The following is a 15,260-nucleotide window of genomic DNA, read 5'->3' as shown; positions in this document are numbered from 1 at the left end:
CTGTACAGACAAACATCTAGGGATGTAGAGAGTACACCCCCCCCAATGAAAAGTAGGGATTGATCATTGTTGGGGTAGCAGTTAAGTAACCCCAGAGTTTTCCAAGACACTGATTACAGGAGGAATTGATCTTAGTCTTAGAATCAAGCATCAGGTGTTGGCTGTTATTATGAGCAGGTTAAGACGGTCCTTCCTGGGAAGTTTCCACAAACTTTATATTTTATGTATTATTGATTTATAATCTAACATTTATTATTTTTTTAAGTTTTATTTACTTATTTTTGAGAGAGACAGAGAGAGTGAGTGGGGGAGGGGCAGAGAGAGCAGGAGAGAGAGAGAGAGAGAGAGAGAGAGAGAGAGAGAGAGAGAGAATCCCAAGCAGGCTCTGCACTGTCAGCACGGAGCCCGATGTGGGGCTGCAACTCACACGCCCTGAGATCATGACCTGAGCCGAAACTAAGAGTCGGACTCTTAACTGACTGAGCCACCCAGGCGCCCCTATAATCTAACATTTATAATTTATATATTTATTGATATATAATCTAACATTTGTGTGTTTAATTGAAACACTTCAACGAGAGACAGTTCATACATATGTGAGGTAGAAATTTACTAGAGAAAGTTAATACTCCTTTGATGTGTCACATTCTAAGAGAAACGGGGTCAGCAAGGAAAATCTGCTAAATTAGCTCCACAGCAATTATATGCCGGGTCTGTTGCTCAAAATATAAACATGTGTGGGACGCCTGGGGGGGCTCAGTCGGTTAAGCGTCCGACTTAGGCTCGGATCATGATCTCACAGTTCGTGGGTTCGAGCCCCACATCAGGCTCTATCCTGACAGCTTGGAGCCTGGAGCCCGCTTTGGATTCTGTGTCTCCCTCTCTCTCTGCACCCCACCCCGCCGCCCGCCCCCACCACTTGAACTCTGTCTCTCTCAAAAATAAATACACATTAAAAAATTATTTAAAAAAGAAAGATAAACATTTGACCTAAAAACTTAATTCATGAGATTTGATTTTCTAAGCATATATTTAATGTATAGCATAGTTACTAAAAACTCCTAATTTAGGGTAATTGAAAAGTTAAAATAGCTTGGACCCTTAAGGTAACCGACACACTCCTATCATTAGCCTTTGCTAATGGTTCTTTCATTTGGGGGGGGGGGGGTTGAAAAAATTCCACGTCTTTGTTTATGTGGTTGGGTTGCTTTTGTTCTATTTTAATTGCATAATCATTCTCTTCTATTTCAGGATCTAGATTTCTCATCACATCCACGGGAGCCTTGTATATTAAAGATGTACAGAATGAAGATGGGTTGTATAACTACCGCTGTATCACGCGGCATAGATACACCGGGGAGACCAGGCAGAGTAACAGCGCTAGACTGTTTGTATCAGGTAAACACCCATCCAGCCCGTGTTTCCTGTTTCTGTGACACCTTTGTTAGTGCTCTGAGCTAAGTCAACCGAACTTGTAGGACTCAAGACTCAAACAAAGGCTTCCTTTGTTTTTTCTTCCAAAACAGTTTAGCAACCAAAGGTTTGCCAATGCTGAACGCTACAAATATAGGTATTCCGAGTGAAGTCATCTCGGGTTTTCCCAAATTCCACACTCCTTTGAGCCAACATGGCTTCTGTTTTGAAGGGAGCGCCTCCTTGCCCTGGGTGTGTGTGTTCCATCCAGCAGCACCTTGAGGCTGCCTATGACACAGAGCTCCGAGGGAGAAGAGCGGGGACCCAGGGACACACCTCTTGTTCCCCATATTCCGTCTAACAATATTGGGGACACTGCCCACATCTCAAGTTAAAGGGCTAGACGCTCCCTCCCGCCTCCTGCCAGGATTATTGTCCAGTGGAGGAAACGCGAGGGCAGTTGATTCCACTCTTGTAAATACGCCAGCTTTGTGCCTTCCTTTATGGGATTTATACTTGGAGAAAATATCAGCCGCTTGCATCATCGTCACAACTGGCTCGTCGCTGGCCCACCTGTCCCACAAGTAAGCAATCTGCTCACACGGCGATATGCCAGCTCTTCACGGAGCGGTGTGGAATGTGAGATGTCCCTCTTGGTCCTAGAAATGTAGCGTGGAGTATGTGACATTTGCCCTTGCGGCTTGAGAAGGTAAAACCGTTCCCCGAGGTGACCCTCTTTAACCTATTTGTAGTGATACTTGTTTGAGGGAGAAGTGATGGAAAGCTGTTGACCGTGGGGGTAATGAAAAACATCTTGCCCGAACACCCCCTTACTGAGCTTCTTCTCTATCTTGGTTCCTGTTCCACGTTCACATCCTTACGGTAGCCAGAGACCACGCGCGCTCTCAGGGGCTGTGCAAACACAAGTCAGAATTCAGCCATCTCCCCTCTGCACAGGGAGACATTTTTTCTTTACCTGTTGACATGGAAAAGAGATTTATTTTATCCCTTGTCTCATAGTGCTGTGTTTTTGTCTCTGTAAGGGCAAGACGATCAGTACACTAAAATTACACTGCGTTAAAAAGAAAGAAAACCTGGAAAAAAGCGAATGAGAAAGCGAATGGCATCTGTGATCGTAGTCCATGGTGGCTTTAATGACAGCACGGTGTTCTACTGGCTCAGAATATCCTAGGAAAGGTCTTGTGTGCAGTGAGGAGAACATGGTGACAGTATTGGGACAAGAAAGGAGAAGGATGGAGGGGTGGATCTGGGTACAAGATTAAATTGAGTTTTAGCAAAAGAAGCAATACACGTTTCTCCATCCAAAAAAAGTGACTTAAGTGATGAGAATCTGGGAGCCCATCTTTCTTGGAAGAGAAGACTGAAAAGAAATCTGAAAAAAAGAGAAAACCAGCAAAAGGAAGAGAGAGAGAGAGAGAGAGAGAGAGAGAGAGAGAGAGAGAGAGAATCCTGAAAGGTGGAATTGTTTATCTCTACTCTAAATTATTAAGTACTTATTTTCAAATTCGACTCTCAGGGATCAGGAGGCTGATTTACTTTTCTGAATCCCAAGTTTGTTAGTGTTGTTGTTTTGTTTCATTTCATAGAACATTCTGCTGATGCTTTAAACATTGACAGCAGGGCCCATGAGCATTTGGTCACCATGGAAGTGAGGGGGTCCATGAGGCTGTCCAGCGAGCATTTGTGACGGGAAGTGAGGCGCTTCTGGGCACAATCTGTGGGGGAATGTCCCACACTGACACTGAGCATTTGGGGTTAGAGGTGTAGCTGTGGGGTCAACTGAGTCAAGTGTCATGGAAAGGCACTTGAGAGAGTCTACTGTGTGTAGAACATAACTGTTAGGACTTTTGTCACAGAAACATTAATAACACAGTTGAGGGGGGAAATTGTTAATGCTAGAAAATGAGACCATGAACGCTGAGTGAGGATGACTATTCTAGAAATCTAAGCCCTGGGGGAGCCTGGGTGGCTCAGTCGGTTAAGCATCTGACTCTCAGTTTCAGCTCAGGTTATAATCTCACAGTCGTGGGATTGAGCCCTGCATCAGGCTCTGCATTGACCGTATGGAGCCTGCATGGTATATTCTCTCTCTCTCTCTCTGTCTCTCTCTGTCTCTCTCTGTCTCTCTCTCTCTCCCCCAAATAAATAAACTTTTAAAAGATGTTTATTGGGGCGCCTGGGTGGCTCCATCAGTTGGGCGTCCGACTTTGGCTCAGGTCATGATCTCGCGGTCCATGAGTTCGAGCCCTGCATCAGGCTCTGGGCTGACATCTCAGAGCCTGGAGCCTGTTTCGGATTCTGTGTCTCCCTCTCTCTCTAACCCTCCCCTGCTCATGCTCTGTCTCTCCCCGTCTCAAAAATAAATAAATGTTAAAAAAAATTAAAAAAAAAAAAGATGTTTATTTACTTATTTTGGGGAGAGAGAGAATGTAAGCAAGGGAGGGTCAGAGAGAAATGGAGAGAGAGAGACTTCCAAGGAGATTCTGCAGTGTCAGCACAGAGCCCAATGCAGGGCTCAAACCCACAAACCGTGAGATCGTGATCTGAGCCAAAACCGAGAGCCGGACACTTTACCCCCTGAGCCACTCGGGGGGCTCCAATAAATAAACATTTCTTTAAAAAAGAAATATTAGCTCTGAAGGAAAAAGAAAATCAATTTTACTTTAGATTTAAATGCATTTAAAAATGCACACATGGGGTTTGGGTCATGTGGGTAGCAAGGTTTTTAATGATCTCAAACTCACCCTGAAACTAAAACAGACAGACTATGATGACAGAGGAAAAAGCACGTGGATGAGACCTTCGGCGGCACCCAGTGGAACGTGGACATGAGTGGGTGTGGATGAAGTGCGGACAGCAGTAGGGGCACGGGAACAAAGCATTGTCACGGAAGTGGCAGGAGGCGAGAGGGGGAAGACCCGCGAGGACTTCACAGTCGCAGATCGGCAAAATAGTCAGCAAATACTTCTCTCCAAAGCAGAGGGCCAGCCCTTGGGTGGGCCCCTGGGGCAATGGGTGTAGGAGTATTCATGGCACTCAGATAGACCTACCCGAGTTCTGAGTTGAAGACGAGTGTGGAAGGACCATGAGAGTAGTCTGTGGTGATCGCATCACTCAGTGGTAGCCCAGCTCCTTGAAGACCTCATAGGTGTTCATTCAGCAAATACTCCTTTCAGAAGAACAGGAAGTCACCCTGATGGAAACTGCTGGGTTTAGCAGTAAAATGGAGTCAGAGTGACTCAGCATTACTAAAAGTGACAAAGAGAGAAGCCTCAGGGGAAGGCCTGGAGGAAGTCCATCCTCTAAAATACTATAATGGGGTACTCTCTAGACCCTAGTGTCCTTTAAAGATCCCCCAAAAAGGGACCATGGCTCCTTAGAAGAATGGTGGATTGCACTGTCTGGGACAGGAAATGGATAAGACGAACCTGAAACATTAAGATTGTCAAAACGAGACAGGGGACATCTTCTGAAGGCGTTCTCGTTGGCCCGAAGTGTGATGAGTTGAATTTCAGAAATAACCGATGGCACGCGATTGGTGACCATTAAACATTTCAAAATCTTTTGAGTTCATTACGAATACGCGCACGTACATATATATGCAGTAAAACCTTGGTTTGCAAGCATAATTTGTTCTGGAAACATGGTTGTAATCCAAAGCACTTGTATCTGAAAGCGAATTTTCCCCCTAAGAAGTATTGGAGTCTCAGATGGTTCATTCCACAACCCAAAAATATTCATATAAAAATTATTACAGGGCTGTACTATAATACAAAATAATAAAGACAATGTAAAATAGGGGCGCCCAGGTGGCTCAGTCGGTTAAGCGTCTTGACTCTTCATTTCAGGTCAGGTCATGATCTTGTGGTTTGTGAGTTCCGGCTCCTCATCGGGCTCCGTGCAGGTAGCGTGGAGCCTGCTTGGGATGCTCTGTCTCCTTCTCTCTCTGCCCCTTCCCCCCTCATGCGCGCGCTCTCTCTCTCTCTCTCTCTCTCTCTCTCTCTCTCAAAAATAAATAAATAAACATTAAAAATATATTTTAAAAAAAGGAAATAAAAAATATAAAGAAAAATAAACAAATTAACCGACACTTACCTTTGAAAACCTTCGTGGCTGGTGTGAGGGAGACAAGAGAGAGGAGGGTTATTGTGTAGGACGACTTTGACTATCAGTAACAGAATCACTGCTGTCTGTTGCCTCAGTGGAGTCTTCTTCCTTTTGTGCAACTTTAACAAGGAACCTATCCAATGACACTTGCTTTTGCTTCCTTTTGAGGATTTTGCAGAAATGTGACATTGCATGGTCGTTAAACAGATTCATTGCCTGCACCGCTACAGCCTTGCTTGGGTGGTGCTTTTCTACAAAATCTTGCACCGTTTCCCACATTTTACCCTTCTCCCTGATCTCATCTGAACTGAGGGATTCCTCTGCCTTTTTCTCCTCCTCTGCAGACGAGATGCAGACATAGACTTCTTACAAAATCTTGCAATTTTGGCCACTCACATACCTCACTCATACTTCTTGATCATTTCCTTCTTAACTTCCACCGTAATCATCTCCTTCTTGTTCCCCCTTTTCTTTTCAACCTTTGTCTGCATGGGGGCCATTGTATATGCTCACACGCATGTTGACTACAGGACAGTATCAATAAACTTGTTATATGCTGTATTTAATGTAACTGGCAATAAGACAGCAGAGGAAAGGGTCTATATCTGAGGCAACCTGAGCTAGAATGAAGCAAAGCATTCCTAGCTTACTCTCGTACGGAAAAGCAAAGGGCTGTCCAGAGGTGCTTTGAAGTGATAAAAAATACACCAGTGCCAGTTGTGGGCACCTTCCAACGTTCTGAAAAATCACTGATTTCTGCCAAGCACCACGGCCTAAAGTCAAGCATCTGAGCATGGGAGACGATCACCCAGAATCCTGCAGAGAGAGAGAGAGAGAGAGAGAGAGAGAGAGAGAGAGAGAAAGAAGAAGAAGAAGAAGAAGAAGGAGGAGGAGGAGGAGGAGGAGGAGGAGGAGGAGGAGGGAAGAACCATTGGCTCAGTTGTGATCACGTGACATTCGGCATCACCTACTGCTCGTATTACAAACATCGCTCATTTATCAAGTTAAAGTTTATTAGAAATATTTGCTCATCTTGCAGAATCCTTGCAGAACAAGTTACTCACAATCCAAGGTTTTACTGTACTTGCATACTTAAGTTCATATATATACTTGGATACATGCACCCATGTCTATTTAATGACAACAAAAGCACCAATAGGAATCTCATTGGTCTACACAGAGGAAATTAGGGCATCACCACCTGGTTTTGGTAAGTGGTAGTTTATTTTTTTTATTTTTTATTTTTTTATTTTTGGGACAGAGAGAGACAGAGCATGAACGGGGGAGGGGCAGAGAGAGAGGGAGACACAGAATCGGAAACAGGCTCCAGGCTCCGAGCCATCAGCCCAGCGCCTGACGCGGGGCTCGAAGTAAGTGGTAGTTTAAAGAGAATCACAATTCTCCTGTCTTACCTATGACTACTGTATTTCAAAATGACCAAAGAATCCTAGTTCAGGAAGGATAGTTCTTATCTGCCGAATAATCACATCTACTGAAGTTGAAGGAAATATGACAATTAGAAAATCATTTAAACCCTTAATGAAATAGTCCAGACAAACTTTATTACCTGAACTTGCTGATGAACTTAGCATGACCGAAGATGAGAAAGCCACACGTGATATGGGTGCAAAGAGAGAGAGGTTGGGTGGCACATGGGTGGCTCAGTCGGTTAAGCATCTGGCTCTTCACTTGGGCTCAAGTCATGATCTCACAGTTTGTGGGTTCGAGACTCACACTGGGCTCTGTTCAACAGTGTAGAGACTGCTTTGGATTCTCTGTCTCTCTCCCTCTCATGTGTTTGCTCGCTGTCTCTCTCTCTCAAAATAAATTTAAAACAAAAGAAATAAAGAGGCTGAACCTGATCTAATCATATCATTAGAACTAAATTCCAGTTTATGAGGAAAATGGCCACAGAGGAACCCATTGAAAATTCAGAATTTGGGATTTGCTGCAAAACAGCCCACTGGCTTCTTCAGTAAGTTGAAGACATGAGAGAGAAAAGAAGGAGGACCTTCTTTGCATTAAAAGAGAATCAAGAGACATAGCTGTTAACCATAGAACAATCCAGACTTAATCAGATCAATTGTAAATAATAATAATAGTTAATAATGATGTGTTTTTAGCCCCTTGGGTAAAAATGAATTTGGAATAGATACTAAATGGTACCAAGAGGTTATTATTACTATTGTGTGTTACCGACATTGTGGTTTTATGAGAAAACTTGTGTTTTTATTAGAGAAGCATACTAATGATATGGTGATGACAGACGTTCTATAATTTGACTCAGTGTGTCAGCACCAAAAGCAAAGACTATAAAGAAGTAAACAGATAGATGATAAAAAAATTTTTTTGATGCCTCTTGTGTCTGGGTGATGAATATGTTGGATGCATTATATTATTTTTTTCTAATTTTGTGCGAGTTTGCAAATTTTTGCGATAACTGGTTTTTAACATGTAGATATACAGTTTGAAGACAAGGGGATGAAAATTAAATACGATGCTGTTTGTTTGTACTAATTTTATACATGAGCAAATATCCCTCCAAGAGCCTGTCACAAGGGTTGCTTAAATTGTATACTTAATATACAGAAGAAATGCCCCGCTCCTTTTTTGTAGTTTTATTGAGATTTAATTTACCATCTCTAAACTTCACCCACATTAACTATACAATTCAGTGATTTTAGTAAATACAGAAAGCTGTGCAACCATGGATGTCATCCAATTTTAGAACATTTCCACCACCCAGAAAAATCCCTGGGGCCCATTTGAAGTCAATTCTAATTCCCATCTCCAGCTCCGGGCAACCACTAATCTACTGCCTGTCTCTATAGATTTGTGTTTTCTGTATATTTCATATAAATTGTATCTTACAATTGTGGCTTTATATCAGGCTTCATTCACGTAGCATGATCTTTTAAGGTCCGTCTGTGTTGTAAGATGTATCCGTAGGTCACTCTTTTTTATGGCTAACTAATAGTCCATTGTATGTATATACACATCTCATTTATCCCTTTACTGATGGCCATTTGGGTTGTTTCCACTTATTGGCTATTATGAATCCTGCCTGAGGATTCTAGTTTTTTCTCTACTTCCACTTGAGCCCTTGTTCTTGTTTGTGGTTTTTTATTAGAGCCAACCTAGTGGGTATGAAGCAGTATAAACACTGTAGTTTTTTTTTTTTAATATAATTCTAATGTGTATTACCCCAGTGGCTAATGTTATGGAGCATCTTTCCGTGCGCTTATTAGTCATTTGTGTGTCGCCTTTGGTGATTTATCTATTCAAATCTTTTGCCCATTTTTTGAGTGAGTTGTTTCTTCTTATCATAGAGACGTCAGGGTTCTTTATATTTTTTGGAGATAAGTCCTTAATCAGAAATACTACTTGCAAATATGTTCTTCTAATAGGTTGCTCCTTATTGTTTTCTTAATGGTATCTTGGAAAATATAAAATATTTTAATTTTCATGATGTTTAATATATTGATTTTTTTTTTTTTGCCCCTGGTGTTTTTGGTGTTGTATCTAAGAACTCTGCCAGACCCAAGGTCATGAAGATTTGTTTTAGCTCAAACGTTTAGACCTGCCACCCACTTTGAGTTAATTTTTGTAGGTGTTGTGAGGTAAGACTTCTAAATTCTTCTTTTTGAAATGGATATCCAATTTTCCCATCCCTTCTTTTTAAAAAGTCATTAGAATTATACAATGCTGGGGCGCCTGGGTGGCGCAGTCGGTTAAGCGTCCGACTTCAGCCAGGTCATGATCTCGCGGTCCGTGAGTTCGAGCCCCGCGTCAGGCTCTGGGCTGATGGCTCGGAGCCTGGAGCCCGTTTCCGATTCTGTGTCTCCCTCTCTCTCTGCCCCTCCCCCGTTCATGCTCTGTCTCTCTCTGTCCCAAAAATAAAAAAATAAAAAAAAAAAAATTATACAATGCTATCTTAAAATTTCTATCAATGATTAGTTTCAGAATTATAAAATTTAAGTGAAATAATTGGGTATTGCTTTTTTGTGACTAGTGTTAGAAGTGGCAGCTTTTGGGGCACCTGGGTGGCTCAGTCGGTTAGCCTCCAACTTCGGCTCAGGTCATGATCTCACAGCTTGTGAGTTCAAGCCCCGCGTGAGGCTCTGTGCTGACAGCTCGGAGCCTGGAGCCTGCTTCGGATTCTGTGTCTCCCTCTCTCTCTCTCTGCTCCTTCCCCACTCACACTCTGTCTCTCAAAAATAAATAAACATTCAAAAATGTAAAAAAGAAAATAAAAAGGAAAGAAAGAAAGGAAAAGAAGTGTCACCTCTTGTTTCCTGGGTTGTGAGCTTCTCCTACGGAAAAACTTCTAACCTCTCCTACCAAAGGAGTGACACCTTCTCTGTGTCACCTCCAGCACCAACCCTACATCCCACTCTAAACAGAGCAACAGATTTTATAACTCTGTAGTCCATAAGAAAGTAACTTGCTCTTCAACACTCTTCCAAATCTGTCTGTAACTTCCATCAGGAGGGTATTGAAGTGATAAGGCCTCTGCTGGCAAGGGCTCCTTGCTCTTGTGGGCCTCTTAGGTCTATAATCCCTCTGGAGCCCATACCCAGACAGTGTAGGAAATGTGAGTGTAAGTAATTATGGACTATGGAATTAATTTTTCAGTTACAGTGGGTGAACCACAGAAGAGTCCTAGAAACTCGGTCAGTCACATATCCTTTACGAGATCATTAGGTTCCCTCATTGTATCCCATGAGAACATTCACGTTGTTCTTATAAAGCTCCAGGGAGGTGAGAAGAGCAGCGGGTTTGTCATGGACTTCATCTCTCATGATTTCAAGGGAAGCAGCTTTAGCTCAGTGGGTCTGCCATTTTCCCATGGTCTACTGGTCGTCCCTGGTGGCTGTGGAATCACAGCACCTTCAAGAGGACATTCCACATGGTTCTTGGATACAATAGAGGGTATCCAGCCCTTTGCTTTGGGGGTTACTGCAGGTACATTGAAATAGGCACAGTGCTTTTCTAACTAAGGTGAAGATAAGAAGATTTCAGGAACCAGGAGCCCATATCTGTTCTTTATCCTTACGGAGACCAGTGTGACCACCCATGTGTGTGGTCCAGTGCAAGTTCAGAACAGGAAGAATAAAAGAGCAAGGAGACTTTTATTTTGGGCACCCAAAAGGGGATCTCTATTTTTACATTCTTAATAATATTCCTTGAGAATATCAATTCCTCAAAGCAAGCTTAGACATTGAGCTGGGTGGTTTCCACTGACCCACTTCTTGAGAGTATTTGGTCCCTTTCCCCAATGGGCTCAAGAGTTTATAAAACCAGCTAAACATCATTTGGGAGAACGGGTGAATTAGACACTGTCATAATGTCAAACAACTATTTCTGCTACTGTTGTTCTTTGGAAAGGAGAAGTCTGACATCGTCTGGTTATAGAACAATCCAATTTCTGGCCTGGGCCAACAATTCCGGTAGAAGCTTGCTGATTCTAAAGTTCCTCATTATTTAGTGGGAAATGAAAAGTAGAACCTTTTCTGCTGCCACCTTCTGAAGATTTTGAGCAGAAGAAATGTATATGAATAGGGCTTTTCTTTCTGTTCTTTAATAGAAACTTAAAGATCTGTCGTCAATAGTTAGTATGACGTATAGAATTTAATTTATACATGAGGTCCTCTGATTCTAAATGGCCACTTCAACTCATTCACCGTGTCTAATAAGAGTTTTTCTTTCTTCCTCAGACCCAGCGAACTCAGCCCCATCCATACTGGATGGGTTTGATCATCGCAAAGCCATGGCAGGGCAGCGTGTGGAGTTGCCTTGCAAAGCGCTTGGGCATCCTGAGCCAGATTATCGCTGGCTGAAGGACAACATGCCCCTGGAACTTTCTGGAAGGTTTCAGAAGACCGTGACAGGGCTGCTCATTGAGAACACTCGTCCTTCAGACTCAGGCAGCTATGTGTGTGAAGTTTCCAACAGATACGGAACTGCTAAGGTGATAGGCCGCCTGTACGTGAAACGTAAGTTGGAGGGTAGCTTGGAACAGTGATGTTGGCTGCCATTGATGGAGCTCTTGATACAAGATGACTTCCAGGCTCTTGCTATAGCCTTCCATTAATCCTCACAACAGTCCTGCTGAGACCAATATTACCCCATTTTGCAGATGAGGAAATGAATGCTCAGACAGATTGCTCGCGATTACACAGCTGGGGTGTTTGGATTTAGGATTGGAATTCAGGTTTATCTGAACCTCCAAGCTTTCCATCAGGCCACAGACTATGTATCTGAGATCCCATTACCTAGTTGTTGAATTAACAATGGCCAGCCTGTCTGAACACTGACGGAGGAGGAGGGGCGGGCTTGTGATGTCCCTGCAAGGGATGATAGTCCGATCACGGTGGGTGTCCTTGGCTGGCTTTCAGATGCTACTTTATGTTCCTGAATGGGGCTATTATCCACAGAAATATGGAGCTCTAAATTGTCAAAATATTGGACTTGGACTCATTATTACATATCATTTAATTCAAATATGGTGGGTGTATTTCATCTCTGATTGGTTTGTAATGACTGTCTTGAGAGGGATGCTGAAGGCAGACCCCAGAGGAAGGAGGGGTGTGACCACAGTGGGGAGCACTCTAATCTAGGCAAACGCCCTCCATTTTACTCACGCAGAAACCAAATCAATGCGAGTCACATGACCACAATTGAGCGGCAGGGCTTTGGTCAAAGCAAGTGGCCCTGAGATGCCACTAGAACATTCTTTTCATAGTGTATGATTTTATATATTACATACGATAAAATATTTTTTCATCTGATGAACTGACTGATCAAGCTAAGTCATAAGAGTTGGCATTGAAAGGGAGGCATTCTCTTGACCTGGATTTTTCCAACCCCATGCCTATTAGTGCAACTGCCTGTTCCAGGGTCACTCTGGGTGTGGTCTGTTCTAGCACAGTACCACCCCAACAGAATATGTTAAATATCCCAGTGACTGCTTGGAACCAGCTGCCCAGGGTGAGTCCTGAGAATATCATGAAAACGTGTTTAGGCCGGGCTTCAGAAGAAATGGAAGATAAGTTCCGCACAGCTCTATTTCTGAAGCTGAAGAAACTTCCAGATGCAATGATGCAGTACTGGAAGGCAAGGAAGAAGTGTCCCCACAGCTTCAAAACCTCCTCTGTGTTAAAACACCTTTCACGGCTCCCCATTTCCTGCTGAATAAGTTTATATTTTAGAGTATTGTCAAAATCATTGTAAATAAGCCTGTCTGGTGATATTGCCCATACTTTTGCTTGAAAGAAAACTGACCAACTCCCGTTACATTTAATTTCTTCCTATTCCATGTATAAGCCATCCCTATCCTGACCACAGGTCACACTCCTCCCTCCACATGGAAGAGGGTTTTCAAATACTTGAAGGTCTAAACTTTCTGTCTTTCTAACCCCAGTGCAGTGCCCTCCCCAATGACACCCCCTGTCCCAACCATCTCAGGCTGAGCTCTCAGCGTTTATTGCTTTCTCATTTATCAAAATCTACACTTTAGAAGTTATTTGCGGAAAAGTGTTAATTCTGACCGTACTTTGTTGTCACCCTTGTACTCTTGCCACATCTGGACAAGTCCTGAAGTGCCCCTCAAATGTTCCCCAACTCCCTCTGACTTCATGACTTCTGTCTTTCTTCTCTAGACAGAAAGCATTCTCTTGGGTTCTAAATCCAAAGCCCTCTCTTCTCCCGTCTCTTCTCCTCTGGTGCTCTCTTTATTCATAGGGCTCTGGATTCCTCCCCTCTGAGAACAAGGCTGGATCTGCAGCCTTCGCCTGGCTTCCTTCCTGAGTGTTAGACAGCATGTCTCCCAATTTTACATCAGATGTGCCACTGGCATTTCAACACAGCAGCATCGCAAAACAAACTCTCCACCATCTCTGCGTGGTCAATGGCTCTTCTTATTTGAGATGTCTTCCCCACTCCCGAGCCCTCTAAATGCAGGCTTTAAATCCTGGATCCTCCTTAAGCCTTTCCTTTCCGAGTCCAAGTCCTGCCAAGTCCTATAGATTGTAGCTCATGGTGCTTCTTAGCCACCCTCCCCACGCCCCTCCTGTCCTAGATTGAGACTTAACTGCACCTCAACTAGACATTTGGAGTGCTCCCTTACTGACCAATTTCCCCACTCCAGTTTGTGCAATACAGTATGATCAATCAATTCTCCTAAAAATGTGTTTGACTATAAACTCACTTGCAAAAAATTCTCGAATGCTTCCTTTAGTCCCCTCTGACTTAATTCCAAGATCGTGTAGCCTTTTGAAATCTTGTTCCAGATTGCCTTTGGAATTTTTCTCCCATAATTTTCCTACAGAGATTCTGTGTCGTGTCCAAAGTGAACAGGCACGCTCTCCTTGTGACAACGGCTATGCTTCATGCCCTAATTCACAAAATGCCCTTTCTTTCCAGCTGGCCTCAGCTCTATTCATCGTTGATATCTAAGGAATTTCCTGATCTTTCTACCGATCCCCTTCCACATAGTATATGTCTCTGATGGTCCCTATATCACTTCTTGGCTACTATATTAACTCTTGTATTTGTCTCATCTGCCAAAAGACCGAACTTCTTGGAACCAGAGACTTCGTGGTGTGGTGACAGGAGATGTCAGGAATAATTGGGGTAAAAAATGGTTTTAGCTATTTACCGCTTGAGTGGATTTGGTTCAGTTAATTAATCTCTCTGAACAACCACTTCTTCTTCTGTAAAATGGATATGATAAGACAAAACATGCAGGACTATGGGAAGACTGACTTATATAATGTACAAAAGAAGTGTAATAATTTTATGGCACATGCCAGGTGCACCATGAATATAATTCATCTCTGTCTTACCTGTAGCATTAACCCTACTTTTGGCTTCTATTAGATGTTCAGTAAATGAACTTGCTACGTAAGATTGGGTTTGTTTTTGTTTCATTGGTCACAAAGTCTAATATCAACCTATTTTCTTACAGCTGTGTGTTATGGGCCCTGGTTGAGCCACAAAGGGGGGTATGAGCAGGTGTTGTGACTGTGTGAGAATCGTCCAGAGAAACCCGTCAGTGCTACCGTGGGACAAGGCAAATAGGATTTAAATGTTCCAATACCTGTGTCCTTATTGGTGGCCAGAACTTGGCATTTCTTATTGTCAGTGGGTGAATCCCCACACTTACCCAGTGAGAAAGCAGTTTGACCAAATGTTGGTCTGTTTGCCCCACAGAGAAAAAAGACCAGAAAAAAAAAAACAAAACAAAGAGTAAAGAGGGTGCTCCTGAACAAAATGGCGCACTATGGAATAATCCAGAACATAAGAACTGCGTAGCATTGCTTACAATGATGCCTTTGCCTTGTCAGAAGCTCAGGATGTTGTTGAAATGATGTCTATGTATGTGATGTTCTTACCTTCTTTTTTTTCTCTCACCAAAATTTCCAGAGCCACTGAAAGCTACCATCAGCCCCAGGAAAGTTAAAAGCAGCGTGGGTAGCCAGGTTTCCTTGTCCTGCAGCGTGACAGGCAGTGAGGACCAGGAACTCTCCTGGTACCGAAACGGTGAAATCCTCAACCCTGGAAAAAATGTGAGGATCACAGGGATCAACCACGAAAACCTTATAATGGATCACATGGTCAAAAGTGACGGGGGCGCATACCAGTGCTTTGTGCGCAAGGATAAGCTGTCCGCTCAAGACTATGTGCAGGTGGTCCTTGAAGGTCAGTGGGCCTTGTTA

General features: G+C 43.1%; 1 protein-coding gene across 2 annotated transcripts in view; it reads left to right on the top strand.

The window, feature by feature from the left end:
• The window catches only part of DSCAM (DS cell adhesion molecule), a 701,711-nt gene that overhangs the window by 449,059 nt on the left and 237,392 nt on the right, over window positions 1-15,260 (top strand). For both annotated transcript variants that reach the window (XM_058732055.1, XM_058732057.1), the window contains exons 4-6: window positions 1,252-1,398; window positions 11,259-11,537; window positions 14,968-15,243. In XM_058732055.1, coding sequence (XP_058588038.1) covers window positions 1,252-1,398; window positions 11,259-11,537; window positions 14,968-15,243 — 702 coding nt within the window. The remainder of the gene's footprint in view (window positions 1-1,251; window positions 1,399-11,258; window positions 11,538-14,967; window positions 15,244-15,260) is intronic.

Source organism: Neofelis nebulosa, chromosome 5 (genome assembly GCF_028018385.1).
Source record: "Neofelis nebulosa isolate mNeoNeb1 chromosome 5, mNeoNeb1.pri, whole genome shotgun sequence".
Taxonomy (NCBI): domain Eukaryota; kingdom Metazoa; phylum Chordata; class Mammalia; order Carnivora; family Felidae; genus Neofelis; species Neofelis nebulosa.
This window is presented reverse-complemented; position numbering and strand designations above follow the sequence as displayed.